This window comes from Staurois parvus, unplaced genomic scaffold, assembly GCF_062004578.1.
Source record: "Staurois parvus isolate SC_StPar_1 unplaced genomic scaffold, SC_StPar_1.0 ptg000014l, whole genome shotgun sequence".
Taxonomy (NCBI): domain Eukaryota; kingdom Metazoa; phylum Chordata; class Amphibia; order Anura; family Ranidae; genus Staurois; species Staurois parvus.
The window spans coordinates 12,217,491-12,245,463 of record NW_028317810.1 but is presented as its reverse complement, the minus strand read 5'-3'; the positions used below and the strand labels follow the sequence as shown (position 1 = coordinate 12,245,463).

At 42.4% G+C, this 27,973-nt stretch overlaps 1 protein-coding gene across 1 annotated transcript in view; it reads right to left on the bottom strand.

Moving 5' to 3' along the window:
- CCDC60 (coiled-coil domain containing 60) overlaps nt 1-27,973 on the bottom strand; it is a 238,204-nt gene that overhangs the window by 104,604 nt on the left and 105,627 nt on the right. The window contains exon 4 of the mRNA XM_089677358.1: nt 15,838-15,920. Coding sequence (XP_089533484.1) covers nt 15,838-15,920 — 83 coding nt within the window. The remainder of the gene's footprint in view (nt 1-15,837; nt 15,921-27,973) is intronic.

Genomic DNA, 27,973 nt, shown 5'->3' with positions numbered 1-27,973 from the left:
ATGGCACTGTAGCTAATCTCCCTGGTCGTGGACGGATGAGGAAAATTGATGAAAGATTGCAACGCAGAATAGTCCGGATGGTGGATAAGCAGCCCCAAACATGTTCCAAAGACATTCAAGCTGTCCTGCAGGCTCAGGGAGCATCAGTGTCAGCGCGAACTATCCGTCGACATTTAAATGAAATGAAACGCTATGGCAGGAGACCCAGGAGGACCCCACTGCTGACACAGAGACATAAAAAAGCAAGACTACAGTTTGCCAAAATGTACTTGAGTAAGCCAAAAGCCTTCTGGGAAAACGTCTTGTGGACAGATGAGACCAAGATAGAGCTTTTCGGTAAAGCACATCATTCTACTGTTTACCGAAAACGGAATGAGGCCTACAAAGAACAAAACACAGTACCTACGGTAAAATATGGTGGAGGTTCAATGATGTTTTGGGGTTGTTTTGCTGCCTCTGGCACTGGGTGCCTTGACTGTGTGCAAGGCATCATGAAATCTGAGGATTACCAAAGGATTTTGGGTCGCACTGTAGGGCCCAGTGTCAGAAAGCTGGGTTTGCGTCCAAGATCCTGGGTCTTCCAGCAGGACAATGACCCCAAACATACGTCAAAAAGCACTCAGAAATGGATGGCAAAGAAGCGCTGGAGAGTTCTGAAGTGGCCAGCAATGAGCCCAGATCTAAATCCCATTGAACACCTGTGGAGAGATCTTAAAATTGCTGTTGGGAAAAGGTGTCCTTCCAATAAGAGAGACCTGGAGCTGTTTGCAAAGGAAGAGTGGTCCAAAATTCCGGGTGAGAGGTGTCAGAAGCTTATTGATGGTTATAGGAAGCGACTGATTTCAGTTATGTTTTCCAAAGGGTGTGCAACCAAATATTAAGTTAAGGGTGCCAATACTTTTGTCCAGCCCATTTTTGGGGTTTTGTGTGACATTATGTCATATTTGCTTTTCTGCCTCTGTTTTATATTTGTTCCAATACATACAAAGGGAATAAACATGTGTATAGCAAAACATGTGTTAATGCAATACCTTTTTTGTGTGAAATACTTGATTTTCAGGAAAAATATCAAGGGTGCCAACAATTTCGGCCATGACTGTACCTATGTTTTGAATTTTAAAAATCATATTTTATTTTTCCAATTAAGAAGGGTTCGGTGAATGCGCATATGAAACTGGTGGGGTTCAGTACCTCCAACAAGTTTAAGAACCACTGCTCTAAAACAAACCCTTTCTGCCAAGGGCATGTTCTCAGACCTACTTATCTTAAAGTATGTGTATATCAGAACCAAAAAAGTCTATATAGCAAAAACATTTCCAAGAAGACATATTTAGATTTTATACACTCGTTTTTATATCAAACACTGCATCTGTTATTCAGATGATCATTAGAGCAAGAAGCCAGATTTATCAATTTGTTAGATAGTGTTTTGATAATTAAAGCAGAAGGCGAGCCCTGTATCCCTAATTCTTGGAATGACAGCTACAGACTAGATAGAAAAACTTCCTTGGTTTATGCCATAATTTGATAAGCAGAGCTCATGTTTCCAAATATGTTCTATAAACCTAGCTCCTATTTACAAAGGGCAAAAGAACTACACTGTTATGTCACAGTGTTCTAAAGCTGAATTTGTGTGCATGGCATTCATTTTCATTTATATTGCATAATTGGGCACAACTAGAGTTACAGAGCATGTTCCCTCTAATGATTATACAGTGTTCTGAGAATACAGGCACTTTCATCTATGGTGTGCAGGCCAAGATTGATCAATTAGTGTCCAATTAAGGGGAATATGTGACTTTTCCATCTGCGGGCACAGATGAAGGCATGCCAAGCAAAACCTAGGCTGTGATCAGAACGTAAACAAAAGTCTGCTAATTGATGCCAGTCATATTACTTTGGTACCTTTCACGCAGTGCACTTAAATATAGAATTCCCTTTAAAGTGAACCTATAATATCTCTGTGACTATTTTGATCTGTAATGTTGTACAGTTTCTTTACTGATACTGTTACACAATAGTAAATTCAATAAACTTGTGTTGGCAATACTTTTTATTTTTCTGTATATATCACATTACGTTAAATCTATATTACCTCACCTGCTAATCATAATAATCCACAAAGACATGCACACACAAAAATATGATACTAAACTGTCAGGCACTAATCCTGAAGTTGATATGAGCCATCGCTTAACTCATTTTCATAATTATGATAAATCTTGTCAGCATGTATTGTTTTCTTGGAAGGAATATAAAGTACATTCCTATGTTATTTTATTTAGCTCATCTAGCACAATGATTAATCCAAGACACTGGTGGTGAACTGTACAATGTAACTTAAAGCCCAATTCCAGGATATTAGCAACTCCTCTTCCACCTGTCCTTCCCAACCCCCTTCTAACTAACCAATGGTAGGAAAAAACGAAACTATCTAAACCTACAAATTCAAAAGTAATATATTGCAGCTTACCAGTCTTTTGATGTGCTGGCTTCATTAGTTTTCTTATTTTCACCAGGTATTCTGCCAGTATTGCACTTCCTGTCCTAGGGTGACAACACCCACTCACTGCACTATATCTATGGAGGAGCGGAGTGGTTACTATTGAATAGGAGGTGTGTGAGCACTACAGAAAATCTCCCTCTCTCTTCTTCTCCATAACATTGAGGAAGGTGTTCTGAAGTCCACAAGGCTGGGAACAATGTAATAGATGACAGTAATTGGCAGAGAGCAGGGAATATATCAACTCACCAGAGTTCTGGTAGGATAAACAGGTATTTTATGCTGGTATCAAACAGATGTAGAAAAAAAAACATGCTTAATTATTATTTTGACAGACCAAAAAGGAGAAAATCAGAAAAGTTAATTGTTACACCCCTATCACAAGGGGCAGACTCCACTTTGCTCAGCAGGGGATCTGTAGTAGCTTGTGTAGTATATCTAGCACGAAAGCCGGGGATTCTGAGTCCGTGACAACACCTTGGAGGAAGGGTAAAACGCGTTGACGTAATTTTCGGTTTACAATCCACGAAGTGTGACGTCATGTCCGGTGAGTGGAACGCACGCTGCTTTGGCGTTCCGTGGCCATATTTGATGTGGGCAAATCAGGCTAAATTCCCTGATTGCTGCCAATTCATCTCTCTCCATGCCATTGTGATCATATACATGTGAAAATTGATTTTTCAGCTTGTCTGAAGGAAATTGTATCTATCAAAAGGCTTGATTTATTCTTTTAAAGTGTGAGTGCAATATGAAGAACATTTTTTATTAAAGGCTTTATACAGTATTATGCTATTAGGCTCTCCCCCTTCTTTTTTTCTTTGCATCCACCATCCATCCATGAGCGAAAGTTTGCGAAGTACCAAGGAAGGATTGCTGGGGGTCGTTTGAAAGGATTTATGTCCATCTGAGCCTGCAATTGATTTTTTAACCTCCTCGGTGGTATGATTCTTTCCGATTTTTTGTGCTGAAAGTGGTACCATTTTTTTGCATGGAAATATGTAGTTTTTTATTGTAGGCTGTAATTTTTAGGAATAGCTCACTGAAATCTGTACGAACAAGAGTCTAGTAAACATCCCGGGTAGGATAAAATTTGAAACACGAAATCATAAATTATAATTTAATAAATAATCATAAAAAATAATAATATAATAATAATAAATGTAATTCAATAATATAATCAAACCAAAAACACTGAAATTTGAAATACAGAGGCAAATTCGCACATCGCTGAGCAAAGTCGCAAAATCGTTTTCAGTGTCTGATGCCGAATTTCCCCACAAATCATTATCACTCAATTCTGCAAGTGGTTCTGATTTACTATCACTGTTCTCTAGCTGGTCTAAAACCGCTTTTGACATAAAGGGACGCTTTTTGGACGCCATGAACTTTTCTAAGTTTCCAGGCAGAAAGAACAGTCAAAATGCAGGCAGGGCACAGGACAAACCAGTAGGGACAAAATGTATGCGAAATGCATTGAAACAGCAATGTTTTACTATGTAATAATCATTTTTAAAAAAATTACATTTTTTTAAAATTTCAAATTTGCCGCCGGTTCCGGCGCCTGTACGTCCCGACGTCACAGGGAGCGGAACACGAAAGCTGGATGCCGGCATCGGCCGGAGGAGATGGCCGGGGGCACTGCAGGGGACACATCGTGGGAGCGAAGGACAAGGTAAGTGCTGCAGGGACTCCCTGAGCAACGCCGCATGGTAAGCCCGAGTGTAGCTCGGGGTTACCGCTTTTGGGACTCAAATTTTACCCCAAGCTACACTCGGGAATACCACTAAGGAGGTTAAATGTGAGTGTAATGGTGAACATTAGATAAAAAAAAAATTTATTTATGCAGTATTACACTATTTGTTTTTTTCTTTCTTTCATCCACTCACGAGGCAATGATTAAGAAAATACTGAAGTAATCGGGAAATGCGTTCAGAAGATCTTATCTCAACTCCAAAATGTGTGTTTGATTCCTGAAGTCATTTTCCACTTTGCAATCATCTGATTGAGGGAGTGTGAGTGAAAACTTGCACCATTTAGATGATTTAAACACATTGGGAATTATATTGTTTATATCATTTTATTTACGTTTTTTTAAACACCAGACTTTCTTTATTTGGGACTTATTTGTTTTTTCTTTAATTGGTTTGCACTGTTTTTTTGTGTGTACTTTGATTATTTGTTTTCATCTTTTGAGCAGCAGCATTGTTTGATTGTATATTATTTCTTTGGAGCAGGTTATTTCACAAAACAATTTTTTTCAGCAGGGGCTCTGTCTGCTTATCCCCCACTGAAAAGAGCAGACAGATGACAGGTCTGTCTGTTCAGTTAATGACGAGCGAACAGGGACACAGCCCACTTTCCTCTATGGGTGGTCGGATGTAAACGGACAGATGTCCATTTACACCCGACTGCCCTCTGATCTGATACACCTAGATGAAGGGGGACGAATCCCCTTCTGTTTTTTTTTAGTGAATCGGGTGGAATTGGAGGCAGGCGGGTGTAAATGGACACAGTGCTGCATCCGACCCTCAGGCCGCAGTTTGGAGACCCCTGCTTTAGATAATAAAAAAATTAGGAGATATCAATTACCATTTACCACCAAACAAATGCCCACTTTGTCCTGAAATAATCCATGCAAAATCTTCTCTTAGCAAATTTGCATATTGTGTAGATTTTCATTTTGGGAACACACCTTGGATTTGTTTCATGATGTGCAGTAACTTTAATAATCTACACGTCACTATTGTTTCTGACACGTACTAATTACTTGTACAAGACAATGTTATAAACAGCATAAAAAATCATAAACAGAAAAATAACATAGCATACAGCATACCGTATACTCAAAATCAAGATTATTTTATACCATTTATCTAGGGTTACACAGTCCAGAGTTTTATGATCAAGGCTTTCAAATGTTTGATGGGGATATAATGAAGGACTGCAATATAACCCTAACTCAAGGACAAGTCTTTTCAGTTATTCATTTCTTTCCTGAAGATTTCTTTGCGGTGAATAAATATGTTGGTTTAGAAATGTTCTTAGTAAAACAAAAACAAAAACACACAATGCAAAATAATTATCCGAAGCATGTGGTTTAAATCCATTTAAAGTGTGTGCATTGTGCCTATGATGGACATACTGTACTGAGTGTATTAATGGAGTTGTTGGGCAATTTAGATTACGTGAATATATGGGTCTATGTGAATTGTGTATTGAATTTTTTTTTAGGATTCATGTTGGCTTACTTTGGTAGATCAAATGCATTTACTCCCTCAAACAAAGCAATGCATTCATTCTGTTATACAAAGCATAATTGTAGCATCTGGGGAAAAGATTTTCAATTGCACTGTTAATATTTGACTATAATGATTCTATTTTAGATTTTATCTTAAACTACTTTAACCTGTGAATAAATCTAGTACTTCTGGAAAAGTGTATAGGGAACACGTTTTATGCCATTAGCTTCATTGCAATATGTTGTGCTTAGGTTTCACAGGCTACATTGACCAGAAAACTGTAAAAGAAAACACGCCAGGGGATCAGTACGGATGAATGACTAAGACTATAGTTGATTGTAGTTACAATAGAATATATAGTATACCATCTGTTCCCAGGTTAAAGGTTCATTAACACTTGCCATATTTAATTCACATTACTTATGGCTAAACGTTACCAGGAAAAAAAATTAAAATGATCAATTTGAAAGGCTGTTCTGTTTTTCTGTCTAAAATGTTCACAAATTCAAGTAAAAACATTAAACTATTGTTTTAAAAATTAACCAGTTTTCTCTTTGTCCTCTATATATACAGTATATTGCTTTATGAAAGGATAATTATATCAATTACGTGAATCTGTCAAAAGCCTGATTTATTTCTACTATACATATAATGCATTACTAAAGGTTGCACATAGAAAGAAAAAGTTAAAACAAATCATAGATCCATGCAGCTGGAGCCAGGGGTGGACTGACCATTTGGAAACTCGGGCACTGCCCAAGGCCCTGGGGTCAATAGGGGACCCCATGAGATGCCCCTGGTACCTTTTTCATAGGCTTTTTTGAGTTTGGGCAAGGACACAGGGGTCCCTGGCTGGAGTTATACATAAATGTGAACTTTTCCTGTAAGAGTTGCGCTTAGCCCCAACATTATTGCCTACCGAACAACTCTTTTGGTGCCTTATTGTGAAGGGTGGTCTTAAGGATGAAGACAGACTCTTGAGAGGCAGAAGAGATGGTGCCATGCTCAGCCTCAACAAGCAAAGATCTTTAGAACTTTAGCTGCCTAAATCTGCCTATATCTCTGTAACTCTGGATGATTATAAAAAAGATAACTTTAGCGTATGCATGTTTTCATAATATCCTTAATTTGAATTGTTAAAAATTGTTAAGGTTTCATTTAATAACCCCACATATAATCTTTCCCCACTGCAAAACTTCTAAAGCCAAAGATAATGAACTATCACTCTGTATACTCCTGAGGGGATAAGTTCTTAAACAGAGGATGCTACATATTTTTCCAAATACGTATAATGTTTTCAGGCTGGTGCTGTGCCTTTTAACCTCCCTAGCGGTATGACTATTTCAGATTTTTGGTGCTGAAAGCGGTACCATTATTTTGCATGGAAATATGTAGTTTTTTTATTGTAGGCTGTAATATTTAGGAATAACTCACTGAAATCTGTCCGAACAAGAGTCTATTAAACATCCTGGGTATGATAAAATTTGAAACACAAAATCATAAATTATAATTTAATAAATAATCATGAAAAAAAATAATATAACAATAATACATTTAATTCAATAATATAATCAAACCAAAAACACTGAAATTTGAAATATAGCGCCAAGTTCGCACATCACTAAGCAAAGTCGCAAAATTGTTTTCAGTGTCTGATGACGAATTTCTCCACGAATCATTATCACTCAATTCTGCAAGTGTTCTGATTTACTATCGCTGTTCTCTAGCTGATCTAAAACCGATTTTGACCTAAAGGGACACTTTTTGGACGCCATGGACTTTTCTAAGTTTCCAGGCAGAAAGAACAGTAAAAATGCAGACGGGACAGGACAAAGCACTAGGGACAAAATGTATGTGAAATGGGTTGAAACAGCAATGTTTTACTATGTAAAATCGTTTTGAAAAAAATTACATTTTTTAAAAATTTTCAAATTTCCCGCCGGCGCCCGTACGTCCCGACGTCACAGGGACCGGAACACAGGAGCCGGATGCCGGCATCAGTCGGAGGAGATGGCTGGGGACGCTGCAGGGGACACATCGCTGGAGTGAAGGACAAGGTAAGTGCTGCAGGGCCTCCCTATGCAGCACCGCATGGTAAGCCCGAGTGTAGCTCGGGGTTACCGCTTTTGGTACAGACATTTTACCCCGAGCTACACTCAGGGAGGTTAAAACAAAAAGACACCACTGGAGAAGATGAGGGAGGTGAACCTCTTACTGAAAATGTGGTCCTCAACAAATATCTTTCTATTGGGGATGAAGATGGTTGTACCCTGTAACCCTCCTAAATGAAAGACTCAAGAAAACTGTTTGGGGTTAAGGAAGAGTAAAAGAATTGCACTTTGGAATTAACTAGTCAAAAGAAATTATGACCTACAAAGCAAATTATGACTGGTTCATTAAGACTTTGAGAAAAAAACATTGTATATTCACCTAGATCCAATGCTGCTTCTGTCCCCTGCCAGCTCTGTAGTGAGAACTGTGCAATTAAACACAGCTGATCACTCAGTTCTCCCCCTCTGCTCTAAGCAGAGAGCTGTTATTGTCAGTCTCCAGATTTCTCCACTTCTCCTTCAGTGCTCACTGGAGTGCTGGGCTGCTGAGAGGGCAGGAGGGGTTGTCTCAGACTCTTGGCATATGGATCTTTTTAGAGTTTGGACCGGGTCTGTGACTTCAGCCGACAATAGGTTTTAGCTAGCTGTTGGCTGAAAATGGATCAAAGGAGTGCAGAACTAACTGCACTCCTATGATCCATAGCATCCATAACACCCCTCAATTAGAATCACCTTTTTTCACAAAAAATGTCCTAAAGTAGCTTGTATTATTGTTAGAGATGAGCGAATTATTCAAAAATTCGATTCGGCTGATTCGCCGAATTCGCGGAATAAATTCGATTTGAGGCAAATATATTCGCTGCGAATTTAACGTGTAAAAAGGGTGTTTCTAGGCTTCAGAGAGCCTTTATATTAGTGCAGAACACTGTACCTTTAATTTAAATGCCCTTGGAGTCTGCTGGGGAAGAGAAATAATACTGTCAGTCAGGATGACATGCAGATGAGTGCCGTCGATCTTAGAATCACCGCACACTTCACTCATTTGGGCAGTCACGGGGCCAAAACCAGAGTGTGGAGCCACAGTGTGGCGGTGGAGGCAGCAGCAATGGGAGGCCATACAGCACCCTATGACAAAATGGAACCCACCAGCAGTGTGAGGAGACCTGAAAGTGGCACATGGCAGAGTGTGGCGATGGAGACAGCAGCAATGGGAGGCCGTACAGGGACCCATGAGACACTCTGGACCTGGCAGCAGCATGAGGAGGCGGTACAGGGGCCCATGACAGATTACGGGCCTGGCAGCAGCATGAGGAGTCGGTACGGGGGCCCATGGCAGATTACGGGCCTGGCAGCAGCAATGGGAGGCCATACAGCACCCTATGACAAAATGGAACCCACCAGCAGTGTGAGGAGACCTGAAAGTGGCACATGGCAGAGTGTGGCGATGGAGACAGCAGCAATGGGAGGCCGTACAAGGACCCATAACACACTCTGGACCTGGCAGCAGCATGAGGAGGCGGTACAGGGGCCCATGACAGATTACGGGCCTGGCAGCAGCATGAGGAGTCGGTACGGGGGCCCATGGCAGATTACGGGCCTGGCAGCAGCATGAGGAGGCGGTACAGGGGCCCATGGCAGAGTGGCGGAGCGTAAGCAGCTAAAATTGAAGGCCATACAGAGGCCTATGTTAAAAAGTCCCTATCAAGAGTCCAATGGCAGAGTGGCAGAGCAGAAGCAGCTTCAATTGAAGGCCATACACAGGCCTAGGTTTAAAAGTCCCTCACAGTTAATTCCAATAACGAACTCTACTCCTCCGTGCAATCTACTTACGAGACCTTGGGCAGGTCTGGGTCCAATTTGTGGCAGAGACTGGTTTTGTTCAGCCATGCTTGAGCGAGTAATAACAGGTCTGTGCTGCCCTTTGGTGTCTGGCTTAATGCGCACAACACTGAACGTCCCAGCGTTTGTCAACGATTTGCCGTTAAGTGATGCAAACCCGCTGAACCACGTTCATGAGGAGCCGGTACAGGGGGCCATGAATCAGTATGGACCTGGCAGCAGCGTGAGCAGACGACAGAGGCACATGGCGCAGGGTGGCGGTGTAGGCAGCATTATTCTGAAGCCATACACAGGCCTAGGTTAAAAAGCGGAAGCCGTCAGCAGCGTGAGCAGACGACAGAGACACATGGCGCAGGGTGGCGGTGGATGCAGCAGTATTCGGAAGCCAAACACAGGCCTCGGTTAAAAAGCGGAAGCCGTCAGCAGCGTGAGCAGACGACAGAGGCACATGGCGCAGGGTGGCGGTGGAGGCAGCAGCAATGGAAGGCCATACAGCACCCTATCACAAAATGGAACCCACCAACAGTGTAAGGAGACCTGAAAGTGGCACATGGCAGAGTCTGGCGTTGAAGTCAGCAGCAATGGGAGGCCGTACAGGGACCCATGACACACTCTGGACCTGGCAGCAGCAAGAGGAGGCGGTACAGGGGCCCATGGCAGAGTGGCGAAGCGTAAGCAGCTTAAATTGAAGGCCATACAGAGGCCTATGTTAAAAATAATAACATGTTTGGGGCATGATTCATGGTGGATTTAGTCAGTTGTGTCAGGAACTGGTGGTTTGAAATCCAGACTAATCCACGCCTGATTCATTTTCACAAACGTGAGTCTCTCCACACTTTGGGTGGACAGTCGTGTCCTCCGCGGAGTTACAATACCTCCTGCCGCACTAAACACGCGCTCCGATGCCACGCTACTGGCCGGGCATGACAGCCTTTCAAGGGCAAATTCAGCTAGTTGGGGCCAAAGGTCAAGTTTCGTTGCCCAGTAGTCAAGGGGATTGTCTACCTCGGTTGGCAGGGTGCTGTCCAAGTAGGCCCGAGCCTGTTGTTTGAGGTCCTGCTCCAGGTCCACCTGATGCTGCTGCTGCTGCGGCTGGTTAGTAGTTTCCTCACTGCGCTGGTGAAGAAAGCTACTCATCATCGACTGCACACTGAGGCAGCCGCTGCTGGTGGAGCTACCACTGCTCCTACCACCCCACCCCTCCCCTGCTGCCATGGAAGCGGAACGCGAGCGCACAGGGCCCACAGTGTCTGAGGATGGACGTTGGCGCAGAAAGGCAGAGACCAACTGACTACATAGGTGGTTTTTATAGTACTTTATTTTGGCCTCCCTCTCAGCAGGTGTGAAAAAGGCCACCATTTTTGAATGGTAGCGAGGGTCCAACAAGGTGGACAGCCAAAAGTCATCCCTCTGTCTGATGGTTATTATTCAGCTGTCGCTACGCAAGCAACCGAGCATGCTATGGGCCATTTGTGCCAAGGAATGCGAGGGACTCCCTGCCTCCATCTCCACAGCATACTGCCACGGTGCGTCTGGGTCCTCTGTCTCCTCCTCCTCCTCCTCTACCAGATGCTCCTGTTCCTCCACTCCTGTCCGCTGAGTGGAAAAACCACCCATTTCACTCAATAATTCCTGAGCACCAATGTCCTCCTCTACCTCCTCCTCTTCTTCCTGTCCTGCCCCCACAGGGGTCATGTGGCGTTGAGATCTGTGCGCCACGTCTACCGCACCCTGACCAGCCATTGTTAACAGCATTTGTTCCAGGACGTGCAACAGAGGAATGACGTCGTTCATCCCATAGTCCTGCCGACTCACGAATAGCGTAGCCTCCTCAAAGGGCCTGAGCAAGCGGCAGGTGTCACGCATGAGCTGCCAATGGCTGACATCTAAGTTACACAGGGAGTACCTTTATCCGCTTGTAACATCAGGAAATCGGTGATGGCCTTTCGCTGTTCGTAAAGGCGGTCTAACATATGTAGGGTTGAATTCCACCTTGTTGCAACGTCGCAGATCAGGCGATGCTGTGGAATTCCGTTCTGCCGCTGCAGCTCAAGGAGGGTGTGCTTTGCGGTGTAGGAATGGCTGAAATGCATGCAAAGTTTACGTGACATTTTAAGGATGTCTTGCAGTGGGATGGTGGATTTTAGGAACCGCTTGACAACCAGATTGAACACGTGAGCCATGCATGGCGCATGGCACAACCTTCCTTGACGCAGAACAGACACCATGTTCTTTCCGTTGTCGGTCAACATGGTTCCGATTTTCAGTTTGCGCGGAGACAGCCATCTGTCGATTTCTCTGTTCATTACACTCAGACGTTCCTCCCCTGTGTGACTACGTTCGCCAAGGCATACCAGCTGCAGCACAGCGTGACACCGTTGCGCCCTGCACATGTGATATGCCGGTCGGGTAATGGGACTTGGCACGGGGGTGGCGGCTGAGGACACGGCGGAAGAAGAGGTGGTAGAGGCGGACATCTTTGCTGGACCAAGGACGTGCAAACGTGGAGGCAAAAGCGGCGTGACCTGTCCAAGTTGCTGGTGCGGCTGTGCCGGCACCACGTTCACCCAGTGGGCCGTAAATGACATGTACTGTCCCTGACCGTAGTTACAGCTCCACACGTCGGCGCTGCCGTGCACTTTGGCAGAGACCGACATGCTCAAAGACTGGCCCACCATCTCTTCTACATGTGAATGCAGGGCTGGCACTGCCTTTTTGGCGAAGAAATGCCGGCTTGGCACTCTCCACCGCGGCTCGGCACAAGCCATCATTTCTCGGAAAGGTGCTGAGTCCACCACTTGGAAAGGGAGGGACTGCAGCACCAGCAAGTTGGACAGGAGGACGTTCAGCTTCTGCACCGTCGGGTGCGTGCTCGCAAACTGTTGTCTCTTGGAAACGGATTCCAAGAAAGACTGCTGACGGAATCCGTGAAGAGGAGTAGCAGGAGAAGGAGCATCTGAACGAGCGGAAGATGCCAACGAGCGACAACTCCCCTCAGCAGAGGTGTTGGAGCCTTGACTGGCTGATAGAGGGCGATTGACGTCGGGTGACGGAGCAAGTAACGGAGCGGGTGATGGAGCGGGGGCTGGGGCAGGCAGAACCGCCGTATCTTTATCACGGTTTTCCCAGGCCACCAAATGGCGACGCTGCATATGCTGACGCAACGCTGTAGTCCCAACATGGGCCCCCTGGCCACGCTTGACTTTCTGGCCACATAGTCGACATACGGCTACGTTTACTTCCTCGGGCGGCTTGACGAAAAATTGCCACACCGCCGAGTAGGAAACTTTGCCCCCGGTACTCCTCACTGGCTGACTGCTACTTCCTCCGTGCACACCGGCACCACTACTGGCCGTGGTGGTAGGCTGCAGTGGAGCTGGTGCTCTACTCCGTGGCCGTTTGCCTCCACTGACACTGCTGCGACCCTGCTGCCTCCTGGGAAACCCACCGACTGTTTTGCTCGCTGGCAAGCTGGCACGCTCTTCTCCTGATGATGCGGAAGCAATAGCCTGATGACGACGAGGCTGCCAAGTGCGATCAGCCTCATCATCATCAATTAGGGTCTCCGCGTCACTACTAGCCCCCTCGGCTGCGTGTGGGTCAGGAGACAGACCTGTCTCTAGACCGGCTACCGAGCCACTCTCCTCGCCAGTACTTCTTCGCCTGGCTGCTGAAGAGGCGGATGTCTCCCCCCGTTCCTGACCGCCCTGTTAGCTCTTCCTCACTGTACAGTGGGGCTGAGCCCACAGCATGCGATACTTCGCTTGGTGAGGGAACACCAAAGGACAGGGGCAGGTAGAGGACACGTGATTTCAGTGGGCTTGCTCCCGGGCCATGTCAACTAACGGTTGTGTCTGACGTACCCACCGACCGTTGGCTGTAGGTGTCAGAGGTGACCTGGGAAGAGGAAGACGACCGAGTCAACCAATCGATGATGGCAGGGTTGTCGGTGGAGACACGACCGCTGGATGACACCGGGAGCACTGGCCTCTGGCTGCGACTAGTGCTGCCTCGACCCCTTCCTCTGCTGCCACGTCTGCTCGCTCCTGAAACATTGCCTCCTCTGCCACTCCTCTGCGTGTTGTCTGACATACTCTTTAATTCAATAGTGGTTGTGAAGCAGAAAGTAACGATTCTGTGTCCCTGAGTAACAATTTTGTGTCCCTGAGTAACGATTCTGTGTCCCTCAGTAACGATTCTGTGTCCCTGAGTAACGATTCTGTGTCCCTCAGTAACGATTCTGTGTCCCTGAGTAACGATTCTGTGTCCCTGAGTAACGATTCTGTGTCCCTGAGTAACGATTCTGTGTCCCTCAGTAACGATTCTGTGTCCCTGAGTAACGATTCTGTGTCCCTGAGTAACAATTCTGTGTCCCTGAGTAACGATTCTGTGTCCCTCAGTAACGATTCTGTGTCCCTGAGTAACAATTCTGTGTCCCTGAGTAACGATTCTGTGTCCCTGAGTAACGATTCTGTGTCCCTGAGTAACGATTCTGTGTCCCTGAGTAACGATTCTGTGTCCCTGAGTAACGATTCTGTGTCCCTGAGTAACGATTCTGTGTCCCTGAGTAACAATTCTGTGTCCCTGAGTAACGATTCTGTGTCCCTGAGTAACGATTCTGTGTCCCTGAGTAACGATTCTGTGTCCCTGAGTAACAATTCTGTGTCTGTCCCTGAGTAACGATTCTGTGTCCCTGAGTAACGATTCTGTGTCCCTGAGTAACAATTCTCTGTCCCTGAGTAACGATTCTGTGTCCCTGAGTAATGATTCTGTGTCCCTCAGTAACGATTCTGTGTCCCTCAGTAACGATTCTGTGTCCCTGAGTAACGATTCTGTGTCCCTGAGTAACAATTCTGTGTCCCTGAGTAACAATTCTGTGTCCCTGAGTAACGATTCTGTGTCCCTGAGTAACGATTCTGTGTCCCTGAGTAACTATTCTGTGTCCCTGAGTAACGATTCTGTGTCCCATGATTAACGATTATGTGTCCCTGAGTAACGATTCTGTGTCCCTGAGTAACAATTCTGTGTCCCTGAGTAACGATTCTGTGTCCCTCAGTAACAATTCTGTGTCCCTCAGTAACAATTCTGTGTCCCTGAGTAACAATTCTGTGTCCCTGAGTAACGATTCTGTGTCCCTGAGTAACAATTCTGTGTCCCTGAGTAACGATTCTGTGTCCCTGAGTAACAATTCTGTGTCCCTGAGTAACGATTCTGTGTCCCTGAGTAACAATTCTGTGTCCCTGAGTAACAATTCTGTGTCTGTCCCTGAGTAACGATTCTGTGTCCCTGAGTAACAATTCTGTGTCCCTCAGTAACAATTCTGTGTCCCTGAGTAACGATTCTGTGTCCCTGAGTAACGATTCTGTGGCCCTGAGTAACGATTCTGTGGCCCTAAAGTCTCTGTGGCCCTAACTCTGTCCCTAATACAGACAGGTCTGTCTCTCTTGAATGACCGGAGGCTAATGGAGAATTCTAAGATGGCCACAATTTATAGCTCCACCATTACACAGTGCTGGCTGGCTGGCTGCTGATTGGCTAATGCGATCACATGTCATGAATGAATGCATTATGGGTCAGCGCGCCTTGTCTGCGCGCCTTCCCAGAGATCCCCGCTCCGTCGCCACACATGTCGCCGCCATTTTTGGGAAAATTCGATTCGTGCATCCGAAGTTTGCTAATTTTCGGATTCGGCGCGAATCAAATTTTTCCTGATCTTCGAAACGAATTCCACTTCGCCATGTTCGATTCGCTCATCTCTAATTATTGTAATAATATGTGCATAGCCTTACTATTCCTATTGATGAAAGAAAAAATTATAATTACACATTACCTTTAAGCACATGCCTCACATGTCTACTATACCTATTGGTAAATCCAGTACTGCATTGAACACATTTCCCTGTAACTTAATAGACATAATACTCATGCTATTCAGAAGTAAATACCTCATTGCACAATATAATATAGAATTTCTATGTTATCTAAAAAAAGAAACCCCTGTAACTCCAAACATTTTGTGACTTGTGTAGACATACAAGATTGCACCAATCAGAGCCATATTCCATATTTACCTCTGCACCACATCTGATCTGTGAATTACTGTATTTGTAGCACTGTAAACCTGCACATAGCTAGTACAGCAGCATATTCCTTGTGTCTGTGCAGCAGATCTGTAGATTATGAAATACTTTTATTGATAACCTACCTTGTGTGGTTGAGAGCATTATTAAAGCTGTTTGTGCTTTTTTTCCTATGTCTCAAGTACACAGAGGGTCCAGGTGATAAAGGCTTAAAAAAAAGAAAAATCATATTTAGAGAAGCCTTTTCCAAAAGCTACACTTCAAGCAAACAGATAAATACACAGATAAAATACATATAAGGCAGGGGTGTCAAACTTAGTTTCATTGTGGGCCACATCAGCATTATGTTCCTTCAAAGGGCCGGTTATATCTGTAAGATTATATAAATGTATCTAATCTTTATCACAATAAATAATTGCCTCTGAATTGGATTATTACTGGTGTTAATAATAACTTAAACTGTGAAGGGTAGCTGCAGATCGACACAAAGCCCACTCCCACTCCTGTAGCAGATAATGCAAGTCTGAACAGGAGGGTCGTACACCGCTGGTATCATCCACTGGAAACTGCTCAGACAGAACATGGTTCTGCTATTGTGGTTGTCTGAACAGTTTCCAATAAAGTTTCTTGTGGATGATACCAACGTTGTGCAACCTTTCTTTTCAACTAGCATTGAATTGTATTATTCTAATAATAATTATAGGATGATGCCAAGAGCACCCCACCTCCCCCCCTTACATCAGATGTCAAGAACCTCCTCCACCATCAAAAGTCAAGAATTCCTACCCTCCCTTACATCACAGTGCACCCTGCATACCTTGTGTGGCTGCACAGAGAGGTGTAGGATCTGTAGGAGGAATTCTGTCTTCCTCCCTGCTACCGGCTGCTAAAATGGGGTGGGTTGGGGACAGAAACAAGCCTCTCGGTGGCTGCACAGAGTTGCCCAGGATTTGGTTCTGTCCTTCTCTCTTGGATTCGTCCTGAGGGCCTTGTGTTTGACACATGTGATATAAGGGATATGTTGTAAAAAGACACAGGTACTTTTACCTGCCAAAGGTTTTGTATTTCTATCCGTTGCTGAGACTCACATAGCTGTGTCAAGCATAGCCCGCTCTGGCAGGGAAGATGACCTGATTTTTGTCTACTGCAGTTCAGTAACATGACTGCACAGTGAAAGGAGAAGCACCTGACTGCTAAGCGCATCTCTCTGTCACTCTGCTCTCTCCTGCTATCAGCATGCTCCATGCACTACCTCACAACTGATTGGCTGTTTTGCTGCTTCTTCCTCTTCCTGAGCTCTGCTGTACACAGAATGCAAGAAGGTTATAGTAAGTTAAATTCAGAATCGTACACTACTTGCATTAGAAATACATATAAGGATCTACAGTATCATGGAACACAGAACTGGGTCATAGGACAGGTCTTACTGCTGGGGCTCAGTTACAGCAAAGAGTTGGTGTAAGTATGGGGTGGGCCCCAGCCACTTAGCTATAGTAGACCTTACCCTGTATGTTTGTCCTCTGGTTCTTTCTGAATATTGTTAGGATTGCTGCCTTATAAAATCATGGGGAATCTGATAATCTTTGACTACTAAATGTGTAATTATTACATTCTATGTAAATCATATATGGAATGTATTGCATTGATGACTTATGATGTACAGTTGTGGCCAAAATTATTCAACCCCCACTGAAATTGAGTGTTTTGGCCAGTTTGACATTGCTTTTGATCATTCAGTCATCTTGCTTACATTTACATTAAAGAGGCACTTGTAGGTCAGACAAATATAACATAACAGTTATAATGAAATAACCACAAATGTCTTTTCTGTGCTCACAGCATTATCAGTTTTATTCAACCCCCAAGTGACATTCAATCTTAGTACTTAGTACAGCATCCTTTTACAGTTATAACAGCTTTTAAACGTGAAGCATAGCTTGACACAAGTGTCTTGCAGCGATCTACGGGTATCTTCGCCCATTCTTCATGGGCAAAGGCCTCCAGTTCAGTCACATTCTTAGGCTTGCGCACTGCAACTGCTTTCTTTAAGTCCCACCAGAGGTTCTCAATCGGATTTAAGTCTGGTGACTGCGATGGCCACTCCAAAATGTTCCAGCCTTTCCTCTGCAACCATGCTCTAGTGGACTTGGAGGTATGCTTGGGATCATTGTCCTGTTGAAAGGTCCAACGTCTCCCAAGCCTCAGGTGTGTGACGGACTGCATCACGTTTCCATCCAATATCTCCTGGTACTGAAGAGAATTCATGGTACCTTGCACACGCTGAAGCTTCCCTGTACCTGCAGAAGCAAAACAGCCCCAAAGCATGATTGACCCTCCACCATGCTTCACAGTAGGCAAGGTGTTCTTTTCATCATAGGCCTTGTTCTTCCTCCTCCAAACATAGCGTTGATCCATGGGCCCAAACAGTTCTAATTTTGTTTCATCAGTCCACAGAACACTATCCCACAACTTTTGTGGTTTGTCCACATGGCTTTTGGCATACTGCAGTCGACTCTTCTTATTCTTTGGAGACAGCAAGGGGGTACGCCTGGGAGTTCTGGCACGGAGGCCTTCATTACGCAGTGTGCGTCTTATTGTCTGGGCTGAAACTTCTGTACCCACATCTGACAAATCTTTTCTCAGTTCCTCAGCAGTCACACGGGGACTTCTCTCCACTCTACGCTTCAGGTAGCGCACAGCAGTCGAAGTCAGCATCTTCTTTCTGCCACGACCAGGTAGCGTTTCAACAGTGCCCTTTGCCTTGAATTTGCGAATGATGCTTCCTAAGGTGTCTCTTGGTATGTTTAACATCTTTGCAATCTTCTTATAGCCATTGCCCTTCCTGTGAAGAGAAATCACCTCTTCTCTTGTCTTCCTGGACCATTCTCTTGCCTTCACCATGTTTGTAACCACACCAGTAAATGTCTAGAAGGAGCTGAGTATCACAGTCATTTTAAAGCTGCCTAATTGGTGCTTATTATGCTTGATTGCTGCTCGGTGACATCCACAGGTGTTTTCAATACCTGATGGAAAGCACCTGTATGAACCTCTGTTCTTCAGAGTGGTAGTCTTTAAGGGGTTGAATAATTGTGGCAATGAAGAAACCACATAAGAACCATTTACTACTGTATTACATAAACAATTGATGTCATTTTAGTTGCATTTGGGTAGTTACAACGTCCTTGTAGGATTTGATTCTGAATACAATTCCAAATGTACACTATAGTCCCTAAACCCCTTTACAGCATTGGGGGTTGAATAATTTTGGCCACAACTGTATTTCAGATGTTGACTACATAAATATTATATGCATGATATGAGCTATATCCTCTTCTCTAAAAAAGACATAGGAGTTTATTTACTAAAATTGGAGAGTGCAAAATCGGGTGCAGCTCTGCAGAGAAACCAATCACTTTCCTGTGTTTTTGTCAAAGCTTAACTGAACAAGTTGAAGTTAGAAGCTGATTGACTACCATGCACAGCTGCACTGAATTCTGTACTTTCCAGCCTTAGTAAATCAACCTCATAGTTTAAAACTGCAAAACACGTCAGTACCTGAGATCAAGTCATGTCAGCCTTTACTGTGTCCCAATGAACTGTATTGGATATGGTTTGAGTGGTGTATCATACATTTACGTATACTATACAGTATGTGGCCAATTTACTAATGTTAAATGGATGGAAAGAAAAGTCTGAAACTGAATTTAAATTTTTTCATTTAGTTTTTGATAATAAGGCTCTTTTCAGATGGGGCAGATCTGCCAGAGGATCAGTTTGCTCAGCTCTCTCTCCGCTGATCCCCGCGGAGCAAGTGGATGACAAGTTTGTGTCTGCTTCGCTGCTGCAGAGCAGATACAAACACAGCCTGCTTTTTCCTATGGGGTGGTCGTATGGAAACGGATTGCCTGTCTGTTTCCACCCAACCCAATTCAATCCATCAGACAGATGGGGAATGGATCCTCATCTGTCAGTTTGTGGTGTACAGGATTGGATCAGGATTGGATCAGATGCCAGCGGGTGTCAGCGGACACTTGTCTGCTGACACCCGCCAGTCCATAGAGGTCTATGGTTGCTCCAGTCGGTTCAGCCTGAAAAACTGACAGGGGGACCCAACTGGACTGTCAGTATGAAAGGGGTCTAAAAGAATATGATGAAATTGGTGTTTACAATTGTCAATTTTAACTATTACTCAATAATCCTAAAATAAGGATATGGTATGGCAACACTTTGTGAATAAGTGGATGTGGATTCTCTATAATAGAATTAACCAAATGTTGGTATTCAATACACTTATGAACACTGTACTACTGACAGCCACTAATTTACATAGATATTATTTTACATAAATCTATATTTAATGTTATCAAATTGCATTGTATCATCTTAAATGGTTTCTTTTTCTGCTTTCCTCAAAAGATACTTAAAAAAATGCTAGACAGAAACTTAATTTCTTTACGCAAATACTAATCTTTGTGAATTTATATTTACATGTAACATAGATAAAAAATATATGCATGGGGTAAGTTCAGCAAATTTTCTTTAATAAGCTGCGACAGCTGTGTGTAGAAACTAAAAACAAATTTTATGTAGAGCTTTCCTACTCTGTCACTGATTAACATTGACCCTCTAAAGGAAGATTTTTTTTATATGTACTTGATCTTCTGCCCATACCTGGAATGGTTGCTCTCTTGCGGTGCAAAGCCATTACTACAATATTGGGCATCTGACACACTTCCTGGTGTGTCATGTGCCTGCATACCCTGTCATGTGCTATGGTCCCACCTACTGTGTCCCTACTGTGTCCCTAGAACATACTAGAGGCATTGTAGCCTGCAGGTGAAAGCACATCACAGCAGTGAGGGAACAAGTTTCTGTTACATCCAGAAGTGTGCCGAATGCTGAAGACTCTGTTTGCAGATTTTTCTTTACCAGACAGTGAATATTTGAGGAATGGACAGTAAGACAAGTAAGTATAAATAGTATTCTTTGCAGGTTGTTTGTCAATTTGTTAAGTCCCGTTAAGATAAACAACTTACCAATTTCCATCAACTACAAAAAGGGAAGTGCTACAAAACTGATTCTAACAGACTTCGAACAGCATGGAAAACCCATGAGGGTAACATTACTTTTTGCTGGTTTGAGTATAGTGTAACAAATATTGCATATATCCCAACATCTAGCAACAGCCTAAGCAAGCAGATGAACAAGTAGAATAGCTAGCCAGAATTTCCAATGATCATTGTCTATCAAAAATAAATCATAGGTCCATTGTGCTTGAATTGTACTGCTGTTATAGATGCCTGGACTGCAATTTGTTTGCCAGAAAGTGTTTTACAATAAATGACATAAATAACAGTGTAAAAGAAATTGAAAGATAAAAAGAAGCATACACTAGAAAATCTACAATATGCTTAGCTCACACCAGCTAGAGATGTATCCAAAACAATGTGGCATGCTTAGAATTCTATTGGTTGTTTTTTTAAAGCTGAATTCTAAGTATTGCTGTTTTACATTGTTCCAGCTTGGGTCAATGTAGATGTATGCGCCATAAATTAGAAACCATGCAAATACCCAAACCTAATTGTGTACACCAAGAGAATATCTCCTCTGAGTCACAAATCAAAATAAATATCTAGTGTTGAGCTAAGTGAAGCATAAATTAAATAAACAATTCTTATAAATAACATACAATTGATATATATCCAATGAATAACAAGAAAAAAGTGCTCAATAGTGAACTATTGCCAGAAATTAAAGTGCAAATAAGTGGACATATATGGAACAGTTCTTATAGAGTACATAGAACAGTCCCCTTATTCTGTGATGAATAGTTGAAAATCTTCATTCAATTTAACCACCAACATGTGTTGCACCACTGTGATGACAAATTGGAGGCTTAGCAGATCCTTTGACCCCTCAATTATAGTGGGTCAACATACGCCTGATATATATAATTCCATCCAGACTCATATGACTTAAATCAGATCACGTGTATCATCCGAGGTTCCTCAAACCATTCTGATCTTATGGGGTTGGCTTAAGCTCATATAAAAATAAGAAAGGGGCCTCTCATAGTGCAGTAAGTTAAAAGACCATTTATTGAGTAAACAATATGCACTTACAAGCATCATGAAATAAAAAGCAACCATAGAAAATAGCAATTCTTACGTGATGACATCAGAAGGGAGACTCCTCCCGACGCGTTTCATCGTACCAGATGTCTTACGGGGCTAGGAGACCGCCCTCCCCTGTCATGCTTATATAAGTTACAACCAAGCCTCAATTTGGAATAATTCAGCCTCCATCTTAGTGGCATAACTGGGAATTCACATGTAATCGGAAGTAAGAGAGGCCGCGTGAGTAGGAAGTGTCCTCAGCATAACCAAGCCTCTCTTTCGCATCCATACTAAGAAAAAAAAATCAAGCCTGGCTCTGAGGATAGAATCTCAAACATGACCCTGGATACAGGGGAAGAGACTCAGAAGCGAGGACAAATTTAACCTAAATCTGTTTATAACCTTGGATACAAATCAAAAAGGTGCTGATGCCAAATTGGGTATATTGTAAAATTAATCCAATTGGTATATAAGATGGATATTCCAAATTGATTACAATGAACACAATGAAACCATGTAAAACATGGAAGGAAATAAGGGAGGGGTGGGTAGAAGGAAGAAAGGGAGGGGTGGGTGGAAGGGAGGAAGGAAGGGGTGGAAGGAAAGAAGAGAGGAAGGGAGGGTTAGAAGGGAGGGGTGGAAGTAAGGAAGGGAGGGGTGGGTGGAAGGAAGGTAGGGGTGGAAGAGTGGAAGGAAGGGAGGGGTGGGTGGAAGGAAGGTTATGTCGGACTCATGTGACTCATTCAGATGCATCAGAGCTGTCAGCTGCTGTGTTCAGTTTCCCACCCACACCTCCTCTGAAGCTACACGGACTGGAGTGTGGACGGGAACAGGGGGAGACAGAGCAGATCCAGCCTCTCTCCCCTCTTCTCCTATTGGTGCGGAGGATGGAGGGGGGGGCTGGGCATTGAGAAGAACACAGTGGTGGTGGGAGAGAGAGAGGGTGGGGAGTAGAAAGAAAACTGATCAGTCAGGTATGTTCTTTGCAGCGGTGGGGGTGGTGACAAGCAGTGATCTCCTGCATGGCTTTCAATAAAGCAGCTGGAAGCTGATTCTCCTCCTCTCCCTCCCCTCATCTTCCAGCTGCTTTATTGAAAGCCATTCAGGAGATCGCTGCTTGTCACCACCCCCACTGCCGCCCCTACCACACACCCCTAGTCCTGGCAATGCTCACCGCCCCCACCTTATTTCTACTCACAGGTGAGTGGAAATTTCAAGGCCTGCAGGGATGGTTGGCAACTCTCCTCTGGGGGGGTTCAGCCCCCCTGACTTCCCCCTTATCTACGCCCCTGCTGCAAGGAGTGGGGTGCACACTGTGATGTCATGTTGCCGAGATGACCACCCTGCTCAGTGGTGGATCTGTCTTTGCAGGCTGGCGGTCCAGAAGGGAGTGCTGCTGGGGCTGTTCTTGGACCGCGGTCCACCATTTAGTGACCGGTGCTCTATAAGGACTATGCCATATATATGTCCACTTATTTGCACTTTAATTTCTGGCAATGGTTCACTATTGAGCATGTTTTTCTTGTTCTTCATTGGATATATATCAATTGTATATTATTTCTGAGAATTTTTTATTTAATTTATACTTCACTTAGCGCAACCTTAGATATTTATTTTGAAATGTATGTGCCATACCTGTGGGATCCACATTGAAGCTGTAATGGGCATTACTACTAAGTGATTTACACTAGCTTCTGGGTCCCCTGCTGAGTGGCACAAGAAGTCACTGACTTGGAATGGGAGCCATTCAGGGATCATTTGGTTTACCTCAATGAGTGAAAAGCATTCTCTGATTAGTCAAGGTAGAGAGGTAGGGCATTGAAGTAATGATCTCCACCTCATCCAATCAGTAAACACATTGCATTCATTAAGAAAATGCAAAGTGTTCTCTGAATGGTGCCCATACCAAGCAGGCAACCTCTTGTGTTCATTAAGCAGCAGGACAGAGGCTTGTTAACCATGTTAAAATAAAATAAATATGCAGCGCTATAAGAGCATGTATTCTCTAATATTAATATTGCTAAAAAGATATAAGCATATATTGTAGGTGAGCGCTGATAATGGCACAAAAGTGGTGCAGTGTAAAAATAGCCAGTCGCGCATGCGCGGGCGCAATCACGCACCACGTGGAGGGATGGGCGCATGCACGGGCACGTCACTAAACGCGTCATGTGTAACGAAGTGCGCATGTGCAGCCATGTCACCCCGTAAATATGCGCATATGCAAACTTTCAATCGGAATGGTGACAGAAACGTCACTCAATATCCAAAGCAACGGTGTTGTACAAATGAATTGCATGAATCAAGAGGATATGATATTAGATATGTCCAATTTAAAGGAAACCAATAGGGAAACAAAGAATAATATAATAAATATAAATGGCAAAGGAGAGGCACCATAATATAGGAGACCAATCATATGTGTACAATGTAAAAGATAAGTGGACTCCATTTTGTTATAGTCTAAAGTGCAGAAGGCATGAAAATGCTGAAGTCTTGGAACTACAAAGCCCAGCATGAAAGAGTATTATATATACAAAAAAACCTCTTAGGTGCATATTCCAAAGTAAATTAATATAAAAGAGTCAGTTTATAAATCCATATCCAATTAATAACCTACAATTAAAAAGGTATAAAAATATTATGCAGTTAAAAAGGTATAAGAATATTTTAACGAGTATAAATTAGATAAAACATGTCTAAATAACATACACCAGTAATACAAATAACCAACAATAAAAACACTAAAAGTAATAAATGTATAGAGATATAAATTGTAAAAATGAATAATAAATATAAATCATATAAGGATGTATCTCCTATACAGAGGATAAAAGGTACCAATATGTTGAAAACATGTAAGAAAACTCTCATAATTCTAGTGATAGATGGCTAAGTGATGGATAAAAACAGCAAGGATCTTAAAATGTATATAAAAATATTGTTAAATCTCAGAAAAGTCAATAAAAATAAAAATAGAATATAGAATAGAATATGATAGAAATCAACTATTATCAATAAAACAATTTATGTCAAGGTCTATGTTGAGGCCATGGGGGGACAAGGATTTCAATTCTACAATCCATTTTGTTTCTAGTTGTGAAACCGCTCTTCTTTTGTGTCCTCCTCTCCATTGTGGCTTGATGAGATCTATAGTGGTAAATTTAAGATGAGTAGGATCTCCATAATGTTTAGAGAGCGAATGTTCTTTATAACCTTTCTTTATATTATTCTAGTGCTCCCTCAGTCGGTCTCTCAATCTCCTTGTGGTTCTTCCCACGTATTGTAGTTTGCAAGAACATTCTAATAAATAGACTGTGTGTGTACTGTTACACGTGATAAGTGGATTAATTTTTTTACTTTTTCCCGTGGTATTTAATTTAAACTCCTTAATTTTACTTTTATGAGAGCCATTATACCGACAGGCTACACATTTGTTACATGTGTAGAACTCATTAAGTCCAAACGATGAAGACATACTATGGGGAGGATCTAATGGGAGGAAGACCTCATTTATTCACGTGATTGGCCCTCCCTTATTTTTTATCGTCACTATATAGACGACATCTTTCTTTTATGGCAGGGTGATGAGTTTTCATTAAATAACTTTTTTATTACTCTTAACAACAATGAGCTTAATATTAAGTTATCTTTTGAATATGATTTTAAAGAAATACATTTTTGTCAATCTGGTTTTAATTAATGATGGTATGAACATTTTAACAAAACATATTTTATAAATACAGACAGGAATAGCTTCTTACCTACAGACAGTTGTCACCATCCTGTTTGGCTTAATAACATCCCAAAGGGACAATTCCTTAGATTAAGGAGGAATTGTTCCAACCTGTCTGACTACAAAAATCAAGCTACTACCCTTAAAACCAGTTTCATAGAAAAAGGTTATGACGCTGAAGTTTTGAATCAAACTATCGAAGATGTTGGCTCTCTCAACAGATCTGAGTTACTAGCATCGTGAAAAAAAATGAGATCAGAATGCTTTTGCCCCTTCGTAACAGACTTCTCCACCCAAAATAAAGACGTGGCGAAAATTATTAAAAAGCATTGGGCTATACTAAAGAATGATCCAGTGCTAGGAGAAGTATTACCTTAGCACCCAGAGATCACCTTTAGGAAAGCCCCCTCCCTCAGACATACACTGGCTCCCAATGTAATAGATCCTCCCCATAGTATGTCTTCATCATTTAGACTTATTGGGTTCTACCCATGTAACAAATGTGTAGCCTGTCGGTATAATGGCTCCCATAAAAGTAAAATTAAGGAGTTTAAATCAAATACTGTGGGAAAAAGTTAAAAAAATTAATCCACTTATCATGTGTAACAGTACACACACAGTCTATTTATTACAATGTTTTTGCAAGCTACAATACGTGGGAAGAACCACAAGGTGATTGAGAGACCGACTGAGGGAGCACTACAATAATATAAAGAAGGGTTATAAAGAACATTCGCTCTCTAAAAATTTCCGCGATTGCCATTATAGAGATCCTACTCATCTTAAATTTACCGCTATAGATCTCATCAAGCCACAATGGAGAGGAGGACACAAAAGAAGAGCGGTTTCACAACTAGAAACAAAGTGGATTGTAGAATTGAAATCCTTGTCCCCCCATGGTCTCAACATAGACCTTGACATAAATTGTTTTATTGATAATAGTTGATTTCTATCATATTCTATTCTATATTCTATTTTTATTTTTATTGATTTTTTGAGATTTAATATTTTTATACACATTTTAAGATCCTTGCTGTTTTTATCCATCACTTAGCCATCTATCACTAGAATTATGAGATCTTTCTTCCATTTTTTCAACATATTAGTACCTTTTATCCTCTGTATAGGAGATACATCCATATATGATTTATATTTGGATGCGCCTCCTGCATGGAGTTTGCATGTTCTCCCTCTACTTGCGTGGGTTTCCTCCGGGTGCTCTGGTATCCTCCCACACTCCAAAGACATGCTGGTAGGTTAATTGGCTCCTGTCTAAATTGTCCCTAGTATGTGTATGTATGAATGTGAGTTAGGGACCTTATATTGTACACCCCTTGAGGGTTAGGGACTGATGTGAATGTTCAATATATATATGTAAAGCGCTGCGTAAAATTGACAGCGTTATATAAGTACCTGAAATAAAATAAAAATAAAAATATATTTATTATTCATCTTTACAATTTATACCTCTATACATTTATTGCTTGTACTGTTTTTATTGTTGGTTATTGCTGGTGTATGTTATTTAGACTTATTTTATCTAATTTATACTCGTTAAAATATTCTTATACCTTTTTAACTGCATAATATTTTTATACCTTTTTAATTGTAGGTTATTAATTGGATATGGATTTATAAACTGACTCTTTTATATTAATTTACTTTGGAATATGCACCTAAGGGTTTTTTGTATATATAATACTCTTTCATGCTGGGCTTTGTAGTTCCAAGACTTCAGCATTTTCATGCCTTCTGCACTTTAGACTATAATAAAATGGAGTCCGCTTATCTTTTACATTGTACACATATGATTGGTCTCCTACATTATGGTGCCTCTCCTTTGCCATTTATATTTATTATATTATTCTTTGTTTCCCTATAGGTTTCCTTTAAATTGGACATATCTAATACCATATCCTCTTGATTCATGCAATTCATTTGTACAGCACCGTTTCTTTGGATATCGAGTGACGTTTCTGTCACTGTTCTGATTGAAAGTTTGCACATGCGCATAATTAGGGGGTGACGTGGCTGCGCACGCGCCCATCCCTCCACGTGGCACGCAATTGCGCCCACACATGCGCGACTGGCTATTTATACTTGGCGTCCTCTGGGTGGTCTCACCCCTTTAACAAAGTGCTTGTTGCACGAAACGCGTTAGTGGAGCCCAGCATATTGACGCCTTAGCAGCACACAGCCGTGAGGAAGCCTGGCGGCCATTTTATGACCACATGTGAGTTTTGTTATTTTTTACCTGGATATGCTTTATATATATTTTAAATAAACATACTACACTATTAGTACCATTTTTGCCCCTTGGCTTGGTTATTACAAACCTCATAAGGTGGAGTCATCTTGGAATGTGGAGCCAGTACGTAGAGCTGTCTTGATGAGTCTGTGAGTGGAGTG